The 15,583-nt window shown below is 34.8% G+C and overlaps 1 protein-coding gene across 1 annotated transcript in view; it reads left to right on the top strand.

Annotated features, from left to right (window-relative positions):
- The window catches only part of MDGA2 (MAM domain containing glycosylphosphatidylinositol anchor 2), a 778,105-nt gene that overhangs the window by 405,028 nt on the left and 357,494 nt on the right, over positions 1 to 15,583 (top strand). The window contains exon 3 of the mRNA XM_045799284.2: positions 9,230 to 9,404. Coding sequence (XP_045655240.1) covers positions 9,230 to 9,404 — 175 coding nt within the window. The remainder of the gene's footprint in view (positions 1 to 9,229; positions 9,405 to 15,583) is intronic.

Here is a 15,583-nt window from a genome sequence, read left to right as displayed (position 1 = left end):
AGTTTTCAGGTTATATTTTTGTTGCTTTGTCAGACAATTGTGGTTCTTTTTATAAAATCAAATTTATAAGCAAGTGTGACATTTTGCTATAATTTATGGTAGATGGATATGACTTATTAAAAATTGAACCTGTATGATCTAGAGTCTGTGCCTCTCAGAATTCTATTTATTGTATTTAATAATTCAAAGAGAACTATTTCCTCTGTAATTTTCCCTGATATTAATGCAAGATAAGAGGATAACCTTCATTTTCAAAACTGTAATGAACATTGTCTGCTCATACTCACCTACCATAGATATCCCCTTATGCTCTTTCAGGCTGATACCCTGTAGCTAGCTTTGTTTAGCTCCCAAAGCCTCGGTGGCCAGTCACCAATAATTATAGCAGGTTAGATGATTTTTTTTTTTTTAGAGGTGTCTTTTTTAAAGATAGATAGATAGATTGATTGGTTGATTTGAGAGAGAGAGAGGCAGAGGGAGATGCAGAGAGCCCAACATGGGGCTTGATCCCAAGACCCTGAGATCATGACCTGAGCTAAAGGCAGACGCTTAACCAGCTGAGCCACCCAGGCATCCCAAGATGATCTTTATCTTACTTTTTCTCTGTTTTTTTTTTTTTTTTTTTTTTTTTAATTGATGAGGGATCATCTTTCAGAGTACAAATAAGGCCTGGACAAAGCTCAGATTTGTCTCTACAGATTGACCTGAGTATATATGCCCTGACTCCTTGATGACTGATAGAAAGTAGCTTCAGTTCACAAAGCCTCATTCACTAGACATTAATTAAAGGGGGGAAACCTACAAATCTTAGCTTTGTCAAGATCTAAGTCCTTATTGTGTTCATAGCATCTATGTAATATACTTTTTTGGGTTTATCTGTGTCTATCTCCAACCTGTGCTTCAGGTTCTTAACATTTTCTTGAGTTATCTCAGTTCACAGTGATTTTATTTAAGGCTACACAAAAGCAATGATGTTTCAGAAATTTCATTCTATGGAAAAACAAAGTAGAAAATTCTTTGTTGGGAGTTGGATAACCCTAAGCTTAGTGTTATGTTCTGCAACCTAAGAGGGTCTTCACGTTGTTTGTTCAGATTAGGTAGAGTTACGATGAAAGTATTTCCTAAATTGAAGTATCTTTCTTTTCTGTTCATGTTATTTCGTGGAAATGATTGTTTAATGTCATTGTAACAGGATTTAAACACAGTCGTATTTAATCATGCAGCGTATCTGAAAATTGGCCATCTTTTATTCCCACTGTGGGAGCAGCAGTAGTCTCAAATATTCTCCTTCCTCTTTTCCAGAGTTATTGAACCATCAGATCTTAGCAGAGGCTTGGGAGGGAGGTGCTATGTGGGGTAGAGGATACATTTCCCAGCCTTTCTTGTAACTAGGGATGGGATGTAACTATATGATGTTAGCAGAAGTGTCATGAGGCAGCATCCTAGATACTTTTGTGAAAGACAAGTAGCTGGCTCTTTTTGTCCTTTCTTCCTTCCTTCTGCTGGGAATGGGATGTGAAAACTAGACCTGCAGCTACTATTTTGGACCTCGAGCTCAAGCAACACATGGTAGGGAGGGCTGATAGAGCCATTAAATGTGCACTGGCCCGCATCACTCCAGATTTCTTTTACATGATAGAATTTAACTTCCATCATATATGAATCACTGTTGATTTGTCTCTCTTACGGCTGAACCCAATCCTCACCATTATATCCACCAACCTCTCAAGTTCCAACTCAAGTCCCATATTTTCATTCAACAGATGTGTATTAGTAGTAGTTCTAGTAGTACTAGTACTAATCTATGTAGATTATCTACTGAACTAATTTCTGGGGGTGCAGCATTGAATTATCCAGAAGGTCTTCCTGTGGTACTTCCTGTTTTATTGTTTCCCCAATGACTTTCTGTACGTCCGTGCCAGGCTATCTCACAAGAATCTGTGGGAGAAGAAACTAAAAATGAAGATGAATTGGTTCTACTTGCGTGGCTTGACAAGCAGTAGGTTAGACTAGAGCCCAGCAACCTACATTAAATTAAAATAAATTAGAGGAGTACTTGTTTTATTTATTTATTATTTATCTATTCATGCATTTGTTCCTTAATATAGAAGGTACTTACAGTTTATATCTTCCTCTATGTATTCTGTTCACTGCATTCACAGATTTTAATGTGAGATGATTTCTATTCATTGACTTCTAGGTCACTCGCAATTTTCCTTTTAATTTTCTCTTTGACAATGTCTAGATTTCCATGTAGTAGTCATCTTTTGATAACTTATTTATAACTGTATTTAATTAAGACTAGATAACATCGCCTGTACTGTCTTTGCTTTTTTAATTAAGATTTTTTTCTGCTTCCAACTACATGATCAATTTTTGTAAATGTTTAATGGACATAAGAAAAAAAATGTGTTCTATGTATGAAAGTTTTTTTTATATTTTATTAGTTATATCATACATGTTGATTATATTTTTCAGTTCCTCCTTGTCTTTGCTATTTTTTAAGTTAATAGAAAAAATATATAGCTTTCAGAGAGATGTATTGGAATTTCCCACTGCAACTGCATGTTTCTCAAATTCATTTCTAATTTTGTTTGTGTTATGTCTTTGGCTGCTCTTTACTGCATACCAATTAATGACAATATATATTTTTTAAGATTTTAGGTTTTTTTTTTTTTAAGATTTCATTTATTTATTTGAGAGAGGGAGCACGAGCAGGGGGAAGGACAGAAGAAGAAGGAGAAGCAGGCTCCCCACTGAGCAGGGAGCCCAATGTGGGACTCAATCCCAGGACCCTGGGATCATGACCTGAGATGAAGGCAGACACTTAACCGACTCAGGCACCCAGGCACACCTAAAGATTTTATTTTATTTATTCATTTGAGAGAGAGAGAGTGAGAAAGAGAACACAAGTTGGGGGGAGGGGCAGAGGGAAAGGGAGAAGCAGACTCCCCACCAAGGAAGGGAACCTATGTGGTGCTTGATCCTAGGATCCCAGGACATGACCTGAGCCCAAGGCAGACACTTAACCACTTGATCCACCCAGGTGCCCCATGACAGTATATTTTTGCTGTCAATTATGACCTTTAATGTTACAGAAAGTAATGACCTTCTTTTCCAGTTAGTGTTTTAAAGTGTTAATTTGTTCTTATTAATTTAATCTTATTGTATATATTGCCACTCTTGATTGACTGGTTAATTGATTGATTTTAGTTTACATATTCTTGTTACCGCTTTGTCTATGACCATGTCCTTCTTTTCCAGTCTTGGTTTCCAGTCTTGGTTACCAATCTTTCCTGGTCACTTTATCTGTATGTATATATGTACATACACACACACACACACACACACACACACACACACACACGTTGAATATATATAATACATATTATGCTATATATCAAAATGTGTATATATATAGCATATAAACTTGTTACCTTTAAATCCAGTCTAACAGGGGGCGCCTGGGTGGCACAGCAGTTAAGCGTCTGCCTTCAGCTCAGGGCATGATCCCGGCGTTATGGGATCGAGCCCCACATCAGGCTCCTCCGCTATGAGCCTGCTTCTTCCTCTCCCACTCCCCCTGCTTGTGTTCCCTCTCTCGCTGGCTGTCTCTATCTCTGTCGAATAAATCCAGTCTAACAGACCCTTTTAATGGGTAAATTCAGTCTATTCATATTTAGTCTATGACTGATGCAATTGTTTCCATCTTACTCTATGTTTTTTTTATTTAGAATTATATTTTTCTCTTTTCCCTTTGCTCTTTTTTTGCTCATGTTATTAAATTTCTATTCTCCCACTCATTCCCATTTCTCATTTTCCCTACCATTAATGGAGTTATGTATTTTTTTGTTATTTTAATCAGACGCTTATGATTCTATTATTATTTGTATACAAAATAGCTACAGTTTCTTCCATAAAGGCACGTTCTTTCCCCTTCTAACTCCTAAATCTTAAGACTTTAGTATAACTTACTTTTCTCCTCCCCTTTCCTTCCATCTCCATAAGTCAGTAAGTTTTACCTCCCCTTTGTGTCCTCAAACTCCAAGATTTTGATATTATAAATCCCCTTATTCTATGTTCTTTAGGTTTTAAAAACTTCATTTAATACTTAAATTGTTTATTACCCAGAAAAACTATACTTACCCACTAAATGGACATATATTAATCACTCACCACCAGATGCTTTTCTATATCTTCTCCAAAACCAAACCCACAGATTCAGTTTATTCATTGGGTGATTAAAGTATTGTCTCACGTGTTTTTGTCAGGTGGGATTATTAGAACGCTGAGGTTACGCCATGTTTTCATATCACTGAATATTTTTCTTTCACACTGGATGAATGAGATCTTGATTATTCCATATGGGATAGAGACCCTCCCACCACCCTTTTCCCATAAAATCTGATGCTAATCCACTGTTTTCAAGCTGTCAGCATTAGAAATGAGATTCCTGAGGACAAGTTGACCTTCTGTACCACCCCAGGCTTATCAGTTAAGAGCTAAATTTGGCTGTTAGTTCCAGAAAATCCCCCCAAAAGAATGATGTAAACAAGTTAGAATTTTATTTCTCTCCCATGTAGAAGCCCAGGGGTATAAACAGTTCAGGGCAGGTAGGTGCCACTCCTTGATGTCAGAGATTCAGATTTTTTCTGTTTTATGCTTCTCTGTGCTGGACTTTCATTCCAAATCAGCTCATAGTCCAAGACAGGAACCAGTGGAATGTGCAGAAATGAGCAAAATGTAGAGTGCTATGAGCACATTTCTGCTCAAAACACACTGGCAAGAATGTGGATGAATAGATAGCTGGGAAATGTTGTCTTTGTCTTTGTCGTGGGCGGCCCATGTCTGATGAATAATTTGGGGTTCACTTACTATGGAAGAAGGAGAGAGTCAGCGTTAGGAAGTGAGCAGGCTCCAACAAATTATAACAGCTTGTTCCTTCTACCTGGAGGCCTATACCATTGTCTTTGTAGACTTTGAAGTCACAACTTTAATGACAGTATATCTGGAGGTTTCTTTTCTCATCAGTGAGGTGTTTAACTTGGTAAGCTCCCTCAATGCATGGACATGTCTTTCTGTGTGGCTCAATAATATTTCCTTTTAGTATTAAGTTTTTTAAAGGAGAGAAAAAGGAAAAATTTTCGTGATTATTTTCATTTTTTTCTATTCTTTTTTAGTTTCTCTTATTTCCTATATTTCACTACAGAATTATATTTCTTATTTTAAAACGTAATAAACACAGTATTTATGGTAAAATAAATTGTATAAGTAAGAGTTTTAAATAAAAAATTTATAAAAGAATACATTTTCACTATCTTTTTTTTCCAATCCCACTCATAGTTAATCACTGTTAAATTCTGTGTGTTTCTGTGTGTAATTCTAACAAGCATAGTATATATGCACACACATATACACACACATACTCTTTTTATACAGACGAGAATATTTTCTTCTGTTCCTCTTTTTAAATTTAATAATATACTTTGTATTTTAGATCTTTTAATGACTACATTCAATTTAATTTTAGAATCAGTTAATTTATAACCCCTTCCCTATTATTTGATATTTATATTGTTTTCAGTGTTATACTATTATACATACATTTTTCTGCATTCTTAAGCAAATGATAGTAAAGTAAACTTTAACCAGGTAATTCCTAAGTCAAAGTGTGAACGTGTTTTCATTTTTTTGACAAAGTTTTCTTTCAGAAAGGAAGCTTCTGCCAATTTATCCTTCCAGTTCTGACTGTGAAACCTCAACAATACAAAGATATTATCAGTATTGTTTCTATTGCATAGAGAATTTATTTTGATGTGAAGGGTGGGTTAGAGAGTCAGCTATTATTATTATTATTATTATTATTATTATTATTATTATTATTATTGATATACAGTTAGTGGCCCCAACACCACTGATTAAACAATAAATGGCTAGAGATAGATACAGACATAGATATGTCTGTTTCTGTATTCTTAACAATCAGTGTTTCTTGAAGTGTGGCTGCTAGATCTCTAGGGGGACCTTGTGATCTTTACAGGAAGCTTATGAAGAAAATGTTATTTTTGTCCACTGTTGCATTTGCAGTGATGGTGCAAAGCACTGGTGGATGAAACAGGTGGCATCATAGCACAAAACAACACTGTGGCACCAAATCGTACGGTCAGTCTGTGTTCTTCCCTACTTTCTTCCTAACATGCACTCACAGTGAAAAACAAACAAAAGCAATGTCACTAACAATATCTTCAATAAATCAGTACAAATGATCACATTTGAACATCTTCAAACTTGAGTACTCTATTTTTAATATTCCGTGGAACAAGATAAAGAAGTCCTGTATAGCACTTCTGCTACTTCCTAAAGTGCAGAGTTTGTCTCCAGGTAAAGGACATGTGTGATTGAGTGCTGTACTGAACTTGCCACTTTTTTTATAGAACATAAAAGGAGGACTGTTATACAAACTATGGTTATTCAGACTTGGGTATTTGGCAAACACTTTCTTAAAAATCAGTGAAGTGAACCTGTGTTTCCAAAGAAAACACCTTAGCCATATTTGTTACTAATGATATGATTCAGTTTTAGGAGAAAAATTAGAATTTTGGAAAATCTTCCCCACATAAGCATGATAGCTTCCCAACACGTAAAGACTCTTCTGAAAAGATTGGCAGTGAGATTCATAAATTTGCTCTTTTTTTTTTTTTTTTGGTATTATGTAATGAAATGTGTGAATATTTGGAAGATCTGCGTAACTCAGTGAATTCATATTTTCAAACGACTAATGCATAATGTTATAAAATCATATATGCAAGATAAATCAGTGAATTTTAACGTTACAGAATACAGAAAGTTCACTGATATGGTTTGAGAATTTACTTTGCAAACAAAAGTCAGAAAACTGCCATTGTGGAGTTTTAGCGTACTATCAAAGAAGACTATTCACAGTTATGTGCAAAGGCTATTGAAATACTCTTCCTTATCCAAATAAAAATCAGTGTGAGGCCAGATTTCCTTCATGTATTTGAAACAAAGCAACTCGTTGCAGCAGATTGCATGTAGAAGGTCATATGGTTATCTTGTTAGCTCTTTTTCACTAAACCAGGTATTTAAAAAATTGCAGAAATATGGAACAATTCCATATTTTTTACTTAATTATTTTTTTGTTTTGGAAAATAGTTTTCTGACTAAAAATGTTCCTTATGCTAAGGTGTCACCAATTTATTAATATAATTTTAAATGAGTTAATAATACACAGTTTAACATTGCCTCAGTGTTAATTTCTAATACAATAATTATGAATGGATGTAATCCATCTAAATAAACAAAAGTTATTTAGGGTCCCTTATAATTTTTAAGAGTATAAAGGCATTTTAAGACCAACAAGGTTGATAACTGCTGGTTTGCATTGTGGGGTTTTTTTCCTCCCTATTTTTCTCTCTTTTCTCTGTTTCTGCCTCTGTCTTCCTCTCTGTGTTTCTTACACACACACACACACACACACACTCACACACTCACACACTCTTGCTTCCTCTATCCCCTATTCCTGAATGATTTCTACCACCATACCAGTATAACCCAACTTAATCACTATACCTTAATAACATTTTTAATATCTGAAAGAGCTAGGCCATTTCCAAAGTTGTTTTTATCTTGAACTTCCATTTTATTATCTGAAATATAGATTATTCAAAATCAACTTTATATTATAAAATTTTGTATTATATTATGATAGTTTAAAAAAAAACACCTTGGTATCTTAATTGGGATTGTGTTTTATTTGTCTCAGATTATATCCTAGAAATGATGATTATCATAGAATTATCATCTGTCTATACAACAGCAAAAAATCAGTGCCCTTGTTACACATTATCTTTAAATGAGCTTATTAGTAACCAGCTTATAAATTGCTTGCAGTCAGGAGTCTTGCCATTTACTTTTGTATATATTCCATATACACATAGAAGATGCTGAATGAATATTTGATATTTATTTTTGTGAATTACTCAGTTTTATAAATTTCCAAGTAACATTTTCATTTCATTCACAATTCAGGACAGACATGATTATATTCATACTGATATTTTAACGATTGGAGAACTTTTAAAAAATACTTTTAATGTCATTAGATTATAAATTTTAATTAGCATTATATGAAAATAGCATAGATGATGGCAGCATTATAGGATTTCAGCTTTGAAGACTCAGTCTTTAGTTGCATTTTTCCATGTTTCTTCTTATATGTTTGACCAAGGATTTCTATCAACCATTTCTCAACCTAAAAATAAAAACAAACAAAATAAATATCCTATCCCGTGGGACAAGGAGAGAAGTAAAACCAAATCCTCTTTATTTCCTCCTTGGTATCACTTTACAGTACCATTATGTGGCTTTTGTTCAGGTTTTATAAACTAAGATACACAAAATTGGAGTTGAATGCCAGTCTTTATTGGTAGCCAAAACTACGTCTGTTGTACACAGCTGTGTTTAAGAGAATGTTATTGTTTATAATGAAATGTTTTAGATATTCAAAGTGTTTTGGCAGTTAAATAGAAATGCTCTCTTTGGAAAAGTTTGCACATTTTTTTGAAAATAATTATTGATATAAAGTGAATTCTAATTATCAAAACAGACAAGTTATTTGTAGACTTATTAGAGCAAAGCCATAAAACAAAACAAAACAAAAACAAAACAAAACAAAACAAAAACAACCACTTGTAACAGCCAGGTATATATAATTACACATAATCTCAATAAACCATTAAGACTAACATGCTTAAATTATCCAAATCAAATAGGAAATTTAAAATAAAATAATGAAACATGTCTGAAAAGACATTAAGAGTCTACCGGTACTAAGTAAATAAAAAGTACCTTGGGAGGGTTTGAAAAATATGGAAGAAAAATTTAAATTCTCAACAAAAAGAGTAATCCATATTTCCAACATATTACATATATTTAACTCTAATTCCCTTTGTTTTTATATTGCCCCCCACACTGATTAAGCTATTCATGAATATTATGCAATTGAATTAGAGTTACATACACGATACAATAATGACATTGCATTCAGATTTTTATAATCCGATTGTGCGTATTAAATTTTTTTTCCAATAATTTGCCAGGAATGGCATATAGCATCTCCAAACATGAACTCTTCAAATTAGTAATGGCTATTTGATTTTTCTTTGAGAAAACCAACCTAAAGTAACAATCTTTGTTGATGCTTGCTCAGATCAGGTGGACCAAAACAGCTGGAAGTGCCTCTGACAGATTCCAAGACTCAAGTGTCTTCAATGAGACTTTGAGGATTACAAATATTCAGCGACACCAAGGAGGCCGGTATTACTGTAAAGCAGAGAATGGCTTGGGGTCCCCAGCAATAAAGTCAATCAGAGTGGATGTGTACTGTAAGTAACTTTCCCAGAAAACTATGATTAAGTCTACTATGGCTTTCTGTCCTACAGCTTGAAGTCTATTTTTTTGTCTATCGAGAAAAACTATGATTTGTTCCAAAACATAGCATTCTGTTCAGTTGAGGATAGAAAGTATGTAAGATGACTATAGCTCATTTACTATACTTACTGAAGAAAGAGTCTCCATTAGGAATTTTCATATTTTTTTATAAGAAAGTAATATTTTCATTATAGAACATTTAAGAACCAGAGTAACAAGAAGACAAATATGACGATAATCCCACCAATGATCGTCAGGGTTTGAATGTATATACTTCCTATCTTTGTATAGAAGTATATAAAGGCATTTTTGTGATTCATAAGGAAAACATGCGATACAGACGTTACTTGTTTTGTTTACTTGACCTCTGTGTGAACTCGCACACTGCGCACGCGCTACTGTTTGAATTAGCCTGGGAACGACCAAAATCTCAGGTGGAGTCTGTTTGGGATCCAGCTCTGTTGAAAGTAATCAGTACCTTGGGCAATGCTCTGCCACCTGGGAAGTGCTTGTTGATTTATTTAGGTTCTTAGTTTCATTTTTCCACTTTTTGCTGTTAGCAAGTATACTTAAAATTTTCTTGGTCTCCTTACCTTCTTACCCACCAAAACAAATCAAGCGCCTACATTCAGTTCTCTCTTTTGCACAGGTTTAATCCATCATTCAGCTGTCTTTTTATGATAACTTGCTTTTTTTTTTTTTAACTCGCTCAGGTTAGAATAAAATTTTTTTTTCTCTCCTCAAAGTAATTCAGATGTAAGTAACAAGTGAGGAGTTCCTTTTTTCCTACCTACCTTTCATTGTATCTCTTTCCTTTGTTTTGCAACGTGGGACAAGTGTTGCATAGTTAGGAAGGGAACTGGAATCTTACAGGATCTATTTATTGCAATTTGTTGCAATTTGTTTCACAGTCTCATTCAGTTATTCAGGTAACTGGGAAGTGGGTGGAAATGTTGCAGAAAAATAAAAATCAGACCTGCGAGACGCCAAGTGACCTCAGAGAAGTAGGAGAAATCGGGTTTATTTTATGCAGGTGGACCCCGTGGAGCTCGCGGCTCCTAATTCTACCCCCACCAGGGTGGGGGTTAGATGGTTTTTATAAAGGAGTGCAGGGGGTCAGGTTACAGGCGCTGTGCAGACTGCAGGTAGGTGGGTTTAAACTGGGTGTGGAGGGATTGCTTTAGGCGGGAAGCCTATTTATAGAAGCAGAAAGGCTGGTTATCTCTTGCTCGCGGCGGGGCTTCTGGTTCTAATTTATTGTTAGTAACTTCCTTTCTACTGGGGACCGCCTGCCTGGGGCTGCTCTGGGTAAGTTTCCTCTTCTTCAGGGCAGCATTTGTGACTTGTTCTTGTACTCGGATGTTTGTTCCCTTCCTGGAAAGGATGAGAGAGAAGTCCTGTCTCATTCTTCTAGCATCTTCTAGCCCCTTAGGCATCCCCTGGCATAACTCAGGCACCTGCATCCCACGTGCCACTCTCAGGGCGTGCAGGTTGGCCTTATCCACACACTGCCTCCCCACAGTGTAGCCTCTGGCCCTTCTCCTGATCAAATAGTTCCAGTTATGTATACATAAAAAACAACAACAGCAACATTTTTACTAGTTTTATTCATATATAATTTTTTTAAAGTTTTTAATTTAAATTCCAGGTAGTTAACAGTCATATTAGTTTCGGGTGTACGACATAGTGATTCAACAATTCCAAACGACACCCGGTGCTCATCACAAGTCCATTCCTTAATCCCCCCACCTGCCTCCCTTCTGGTAACCATTAATTTGTTCTCTATAGTTATGAGTCTGTTTTTTTGTTTGCCTCTTTCTTTTTCCCTTTGCCCCTTTGTTTTGTTTCTTAAATTCCGCATGTGGTATTGGTCTTTCTCTGACTCCCTTATTCCAGGAGCAAAATACTCTCTAGTTCCATTCATGCCATTGCAATGGCAAGATTTCATTAAAAATATATATAAACAGTCACTCTGGAAAACAGTATGGCTGTTCATATTTAATTTTTAATTAAATTAAATTTAAGTGAATTACATACTTCTATAATATTTTCTAGAATACATATCTGTGCTTTTTTGTTATTATAGATTTGTTCATGAAATTTTAAAGATTTTTTTTATTCATTTGAGAGAGAGAGCAGGAACAGTGGGGAGGGTCAGAGGGAGAGGGAGAAGTAGACTCCCCACTAAGCACGGTGTCTGATTGTGGGACTTGATCCCAGAACCCCAGGATCATGATCTGAGCCGGAGGCGGACACTTAAGTGACTGAGTCACTCAGGCGCTCCTTGGTCGTGAAGTTTTAAAACACAACTTCAATATCTTAAACACAATTCTAAAATCTAAAGAGTTCTGAAAATTGAATGAGTGTATTTGCTACTTGCTTTGTTAGGCTTTGGTGGTAAATGTTTTCAGCAAAACCTGATGTGAACTAGTTCCTGATTTAAAATTACTCAAATGGAAAAAAAAAAGACGTTATGCTCTTTATTTACCATACTTTGTTTGAATAATCATGTTTTACTCAGGGAGTAATGTGTCTGATTACACAGAATTGCCACAGAGCCTGCTGGGTATGTTATGCAACACATGGTATATGTATTGTATTATCATTTGAAAATCTGAAATATTCTGAAAAACATCCCCCAAAGGTTTTGAATAAGAGATTGTGACTTTCGCTGCCACCACAAGAGGTTTGATAATAATTTATATACATATATATAATTATAATTAATTTTATTACTGGGTTAAAAATCATATACAAAGGGGGAAATGACATTTTTAAGGACTTAATTTTTTTTTTTTTCTCCTCCTCTTACTACGAAGCCATTTCAGGACTATTCTGCATTACACCCCCCTTTTCTATCTGTTCATGTCTCTTGCTGTCCAGACTCAGTCGTGCCTCATTGTTTTAGTTTGCGTTGCACACTTGGTAGAAATGAGAGAGCACTGCTCCCTCCAGTGCTCCGAAGCCCTGTTAGTCTTTGAAGACGTGGGTCACCTTTCAAGCAGCCAGAACTGAAGGCACTTAACTTGTTTCCTTCTTTGACTTTCTTTGGGATTTTTTCTCTTACAACCAGGACTTGACAGACATCTTATTTTATGTTGTTTAAGTGAAATGTCACTGTGATACATATCATAGTGAAGTACTATTTCCAGTACTTTTCTTTGTGCCCAAGATTTATTAGAAAGCTGTCTAAAATTATATTGAGAAAATAACATATATTAAATTATGGGCCCTATGAATAAATGTGACATTAACCTACATTTTCCACATAATGCCTTACTTTTAGGAAAGAACTTTCTTATTGGGATCTAGACATGTGTTTTAAGTGCTTATGCCTATTCTGGAACGTTTGGATAAATGAATTCCTCCAGATAGTAAATTGTTAAATGTTTCAACCAATGAGACCACATCATAGTAGAGACAGGTAGTCCTGTTTGAGGAATCCATGGTTCCAAACATAATCTTGATTGAGACTACAGTTTTTTAGGCTCAAGTATGTGTTCTCTACATGTGAATCTTTATAACTTAATATTTGTTCTGTCATTGTTAATAAGAACATGACTAGCATATAAATGCATTTAAATTTGGCAACTCTATTGTCTAAAATTAGATTATAGTCTTAAGATTCATCTGTACTTGGATTTTGATTTGATGTTGGACTCCTTGATAGAATAGATAACTCATTTTTATAATCCATAAACAAGCGAGCAACTTTATTTCAGGTACTTTTGCTTTAACTATTTTAGAAAACACTAAAATAACAGCACCAATTTTTCTGTTTGGAGCTATGGTTTTAGAATCATCCCCTAAACTATAGATTTCTATTTCTTTTCATAACTGGTTCCCTGAGTGGAACTGTCATCAATATTGATAGAACTTGGCACATAAGGTGGGCATAGAATACAAAATACAGAAAAATCTGCAGATGAGGATTATATTTGCAACAACAGAGGCCAACAATATCTTGAATTTAACAGAAATTCTAACAAATAATATTAGAATTTAGCCTTTAGCCTTGAGTCCCCTGTGTCTCTAAAATGTGCCCCCAAAGTATTAATTTTAAGGTCACCATTTTTATGAAGAGTTTTCATAACAGTGAAAATGTAGATCTCTCATTAATGTAATCATAAATTTCTAGACTTTAGAGCTAAATCCTACCTAAGATAAAATTTAGTGATAGCCCATCACTATTTTGATGAGGAAATTTAGTTTCACAAGAGGAACTTACTACAATGCTTACTAATATAGAATGAGGTGGTTTTTATTAGGTAGGTATTTTGAAATACGTGTGACACTCTGTTAACATTTTGATGAATTTGGGAAGATTCCTTAATCTGAATTAGCAATGTCTTCCCACAAAATTTTCTAAAATTTCATGTAGTAGAAAAATTGGACCATACAGGTGTTATAAAGCAACTAGAAAATGTTGTTTTATTCATTGTTTACTATACCAATCAAGAATGCTCTTTCCTCTGTTACTAGTTTGAAAAAATATAACTATGTTCCTTAAGTTGTATGACCTATCATTTGTGGGGTTTTTTTGTTTTGTTTTTAAGAATTATAAAAGCATTCCAAGGTTTCTATGAGCTATAATTTCTTAATGAAAGTCGATTTTATAACTAGGCAGATTTCATGACCACACGATGATTTACTTTTGTTGTTGTTGTTCAGAAACTGTTTATTTCTATCTTCATTACAAATGCTAGATTTAACCAATCTATCAACCCAGGATAATACAAGGAGAAATCCTGTCAATTCACCCTTTCCTCTCAGGAACAATATACTATATTTTGTGCTTTTGAAGAAAAGAAATAATAGGATTAGACTAAGATTGAGGACAAGAGGATGTCAGGCCAAAGGAAGGCATGTGGTCCTTCTAGAGTTTTTGCATCTCATATGGGGAATTGTAATCCATTTGTGCTAAATGCTTTGATACTTTTTTCCCCCTAAAATCTAACCTAGTCATTTATACGATATTTCTGATTAAAAGCTAATCGATTGCAATTCTTCCTTTGCTGGGATATGACTTCTGAGAGTCTGAAAACTATTAGTTGTATATTTAACAGAAACATGTAGAATAAACCCACTGCTTTAGACATACGCGTTCTTCATGTCTTCTCCCTGGATCCATGCTAAAACACTAGTAAAGGAATAAAACAACAACAATAACAAACACAGGATAGAATGGGAGAGGAGATGAAGGAAAAACAATTTTGAAGGAAAAAAATCAGATCAGGAAATGGCCACTGCTTAACGTACTAAAGAAAGCTTAAATCAAAGCCATCGGTTTAAAGGACAGAACTGGCATCACCATGCTCTAGAATCCTTAAAAAGCTCAGTGATTGGAGACACCACTTATTTCTTGAGAATGTCATTTAGTCTAAAAGCAGGAGAAATGACTGAAAGTCTATGTAAGGGTTACATACCCAGATCTCCTTCCACATTTCATACCACTCTTTGCCTAACCACCTCCTTTTCCCTGCCAGCTTCCCAGTCAATCCCTACAGAAGACTAGATTTTTTTTTTTTTTTTAAATGTGAGATGTTGAACTAGAGACACTTTGAGCTAAGAAACCTGGAATCATCAAAAATAAGAGGCAACATACTGTAGTTAAATCAGGGTCTTTAAGTCAAAGTTTATATATTCAGCGTGGTCCCTTCTCACATTTGGTTCTGAAAATGCCTTCCTGGCAGTATTTTGGAGCGTTCCTGTCTAGGAAAACAGATGAACTCCAGAGGAAAGGCTATGGATGCTGACAAGTATGGGACTTGGTGATAACTGTCCAGCTAATACACTTACAATAAAGCCTTGTATTGATCAACAGAACTACCAGTATGTTCTTTCATAACTGATTCTTTAACAGGAATATACCACAGACCCCAAAATTTGAGACCGTCTTCTAATAAAAAAAGAAATAAACCAAGAAAAAGAAATAGCATAAAGAATTCAGGAAACAAGGATAATTCAGGGGGCCAAAATACAAAATAAAACACAATTCATTGATTATTTTAATTAGTATGCTCAGAAAAAAAAGAAAATATTTCATGTATGTAACAAGAACAAGAAAACTAAAAACAAGGACTTTTCAGAAAACATCAAAGCACTCTTGAACTCTTGGAATATTAAAAATGAT

Source organism: Ursus americanus, chromosome 35 (genome assembly GCF_024610735.1).
Source record: "Ursus americanus isolate L20-20 chromosome 35, mUrsAme1.1.p, whole genome shotgun sequence".
Lineage (NCBI taxonomy): Eukaryota > Metazoa > Chordata > Mammalia > Carnivora > Ursidae > Ursus > Ursus americanus.
Note: the sequence above shows the minus strand (reverse complement) of the source record. Positions and strands in the feature narration are given on the sequence as shown.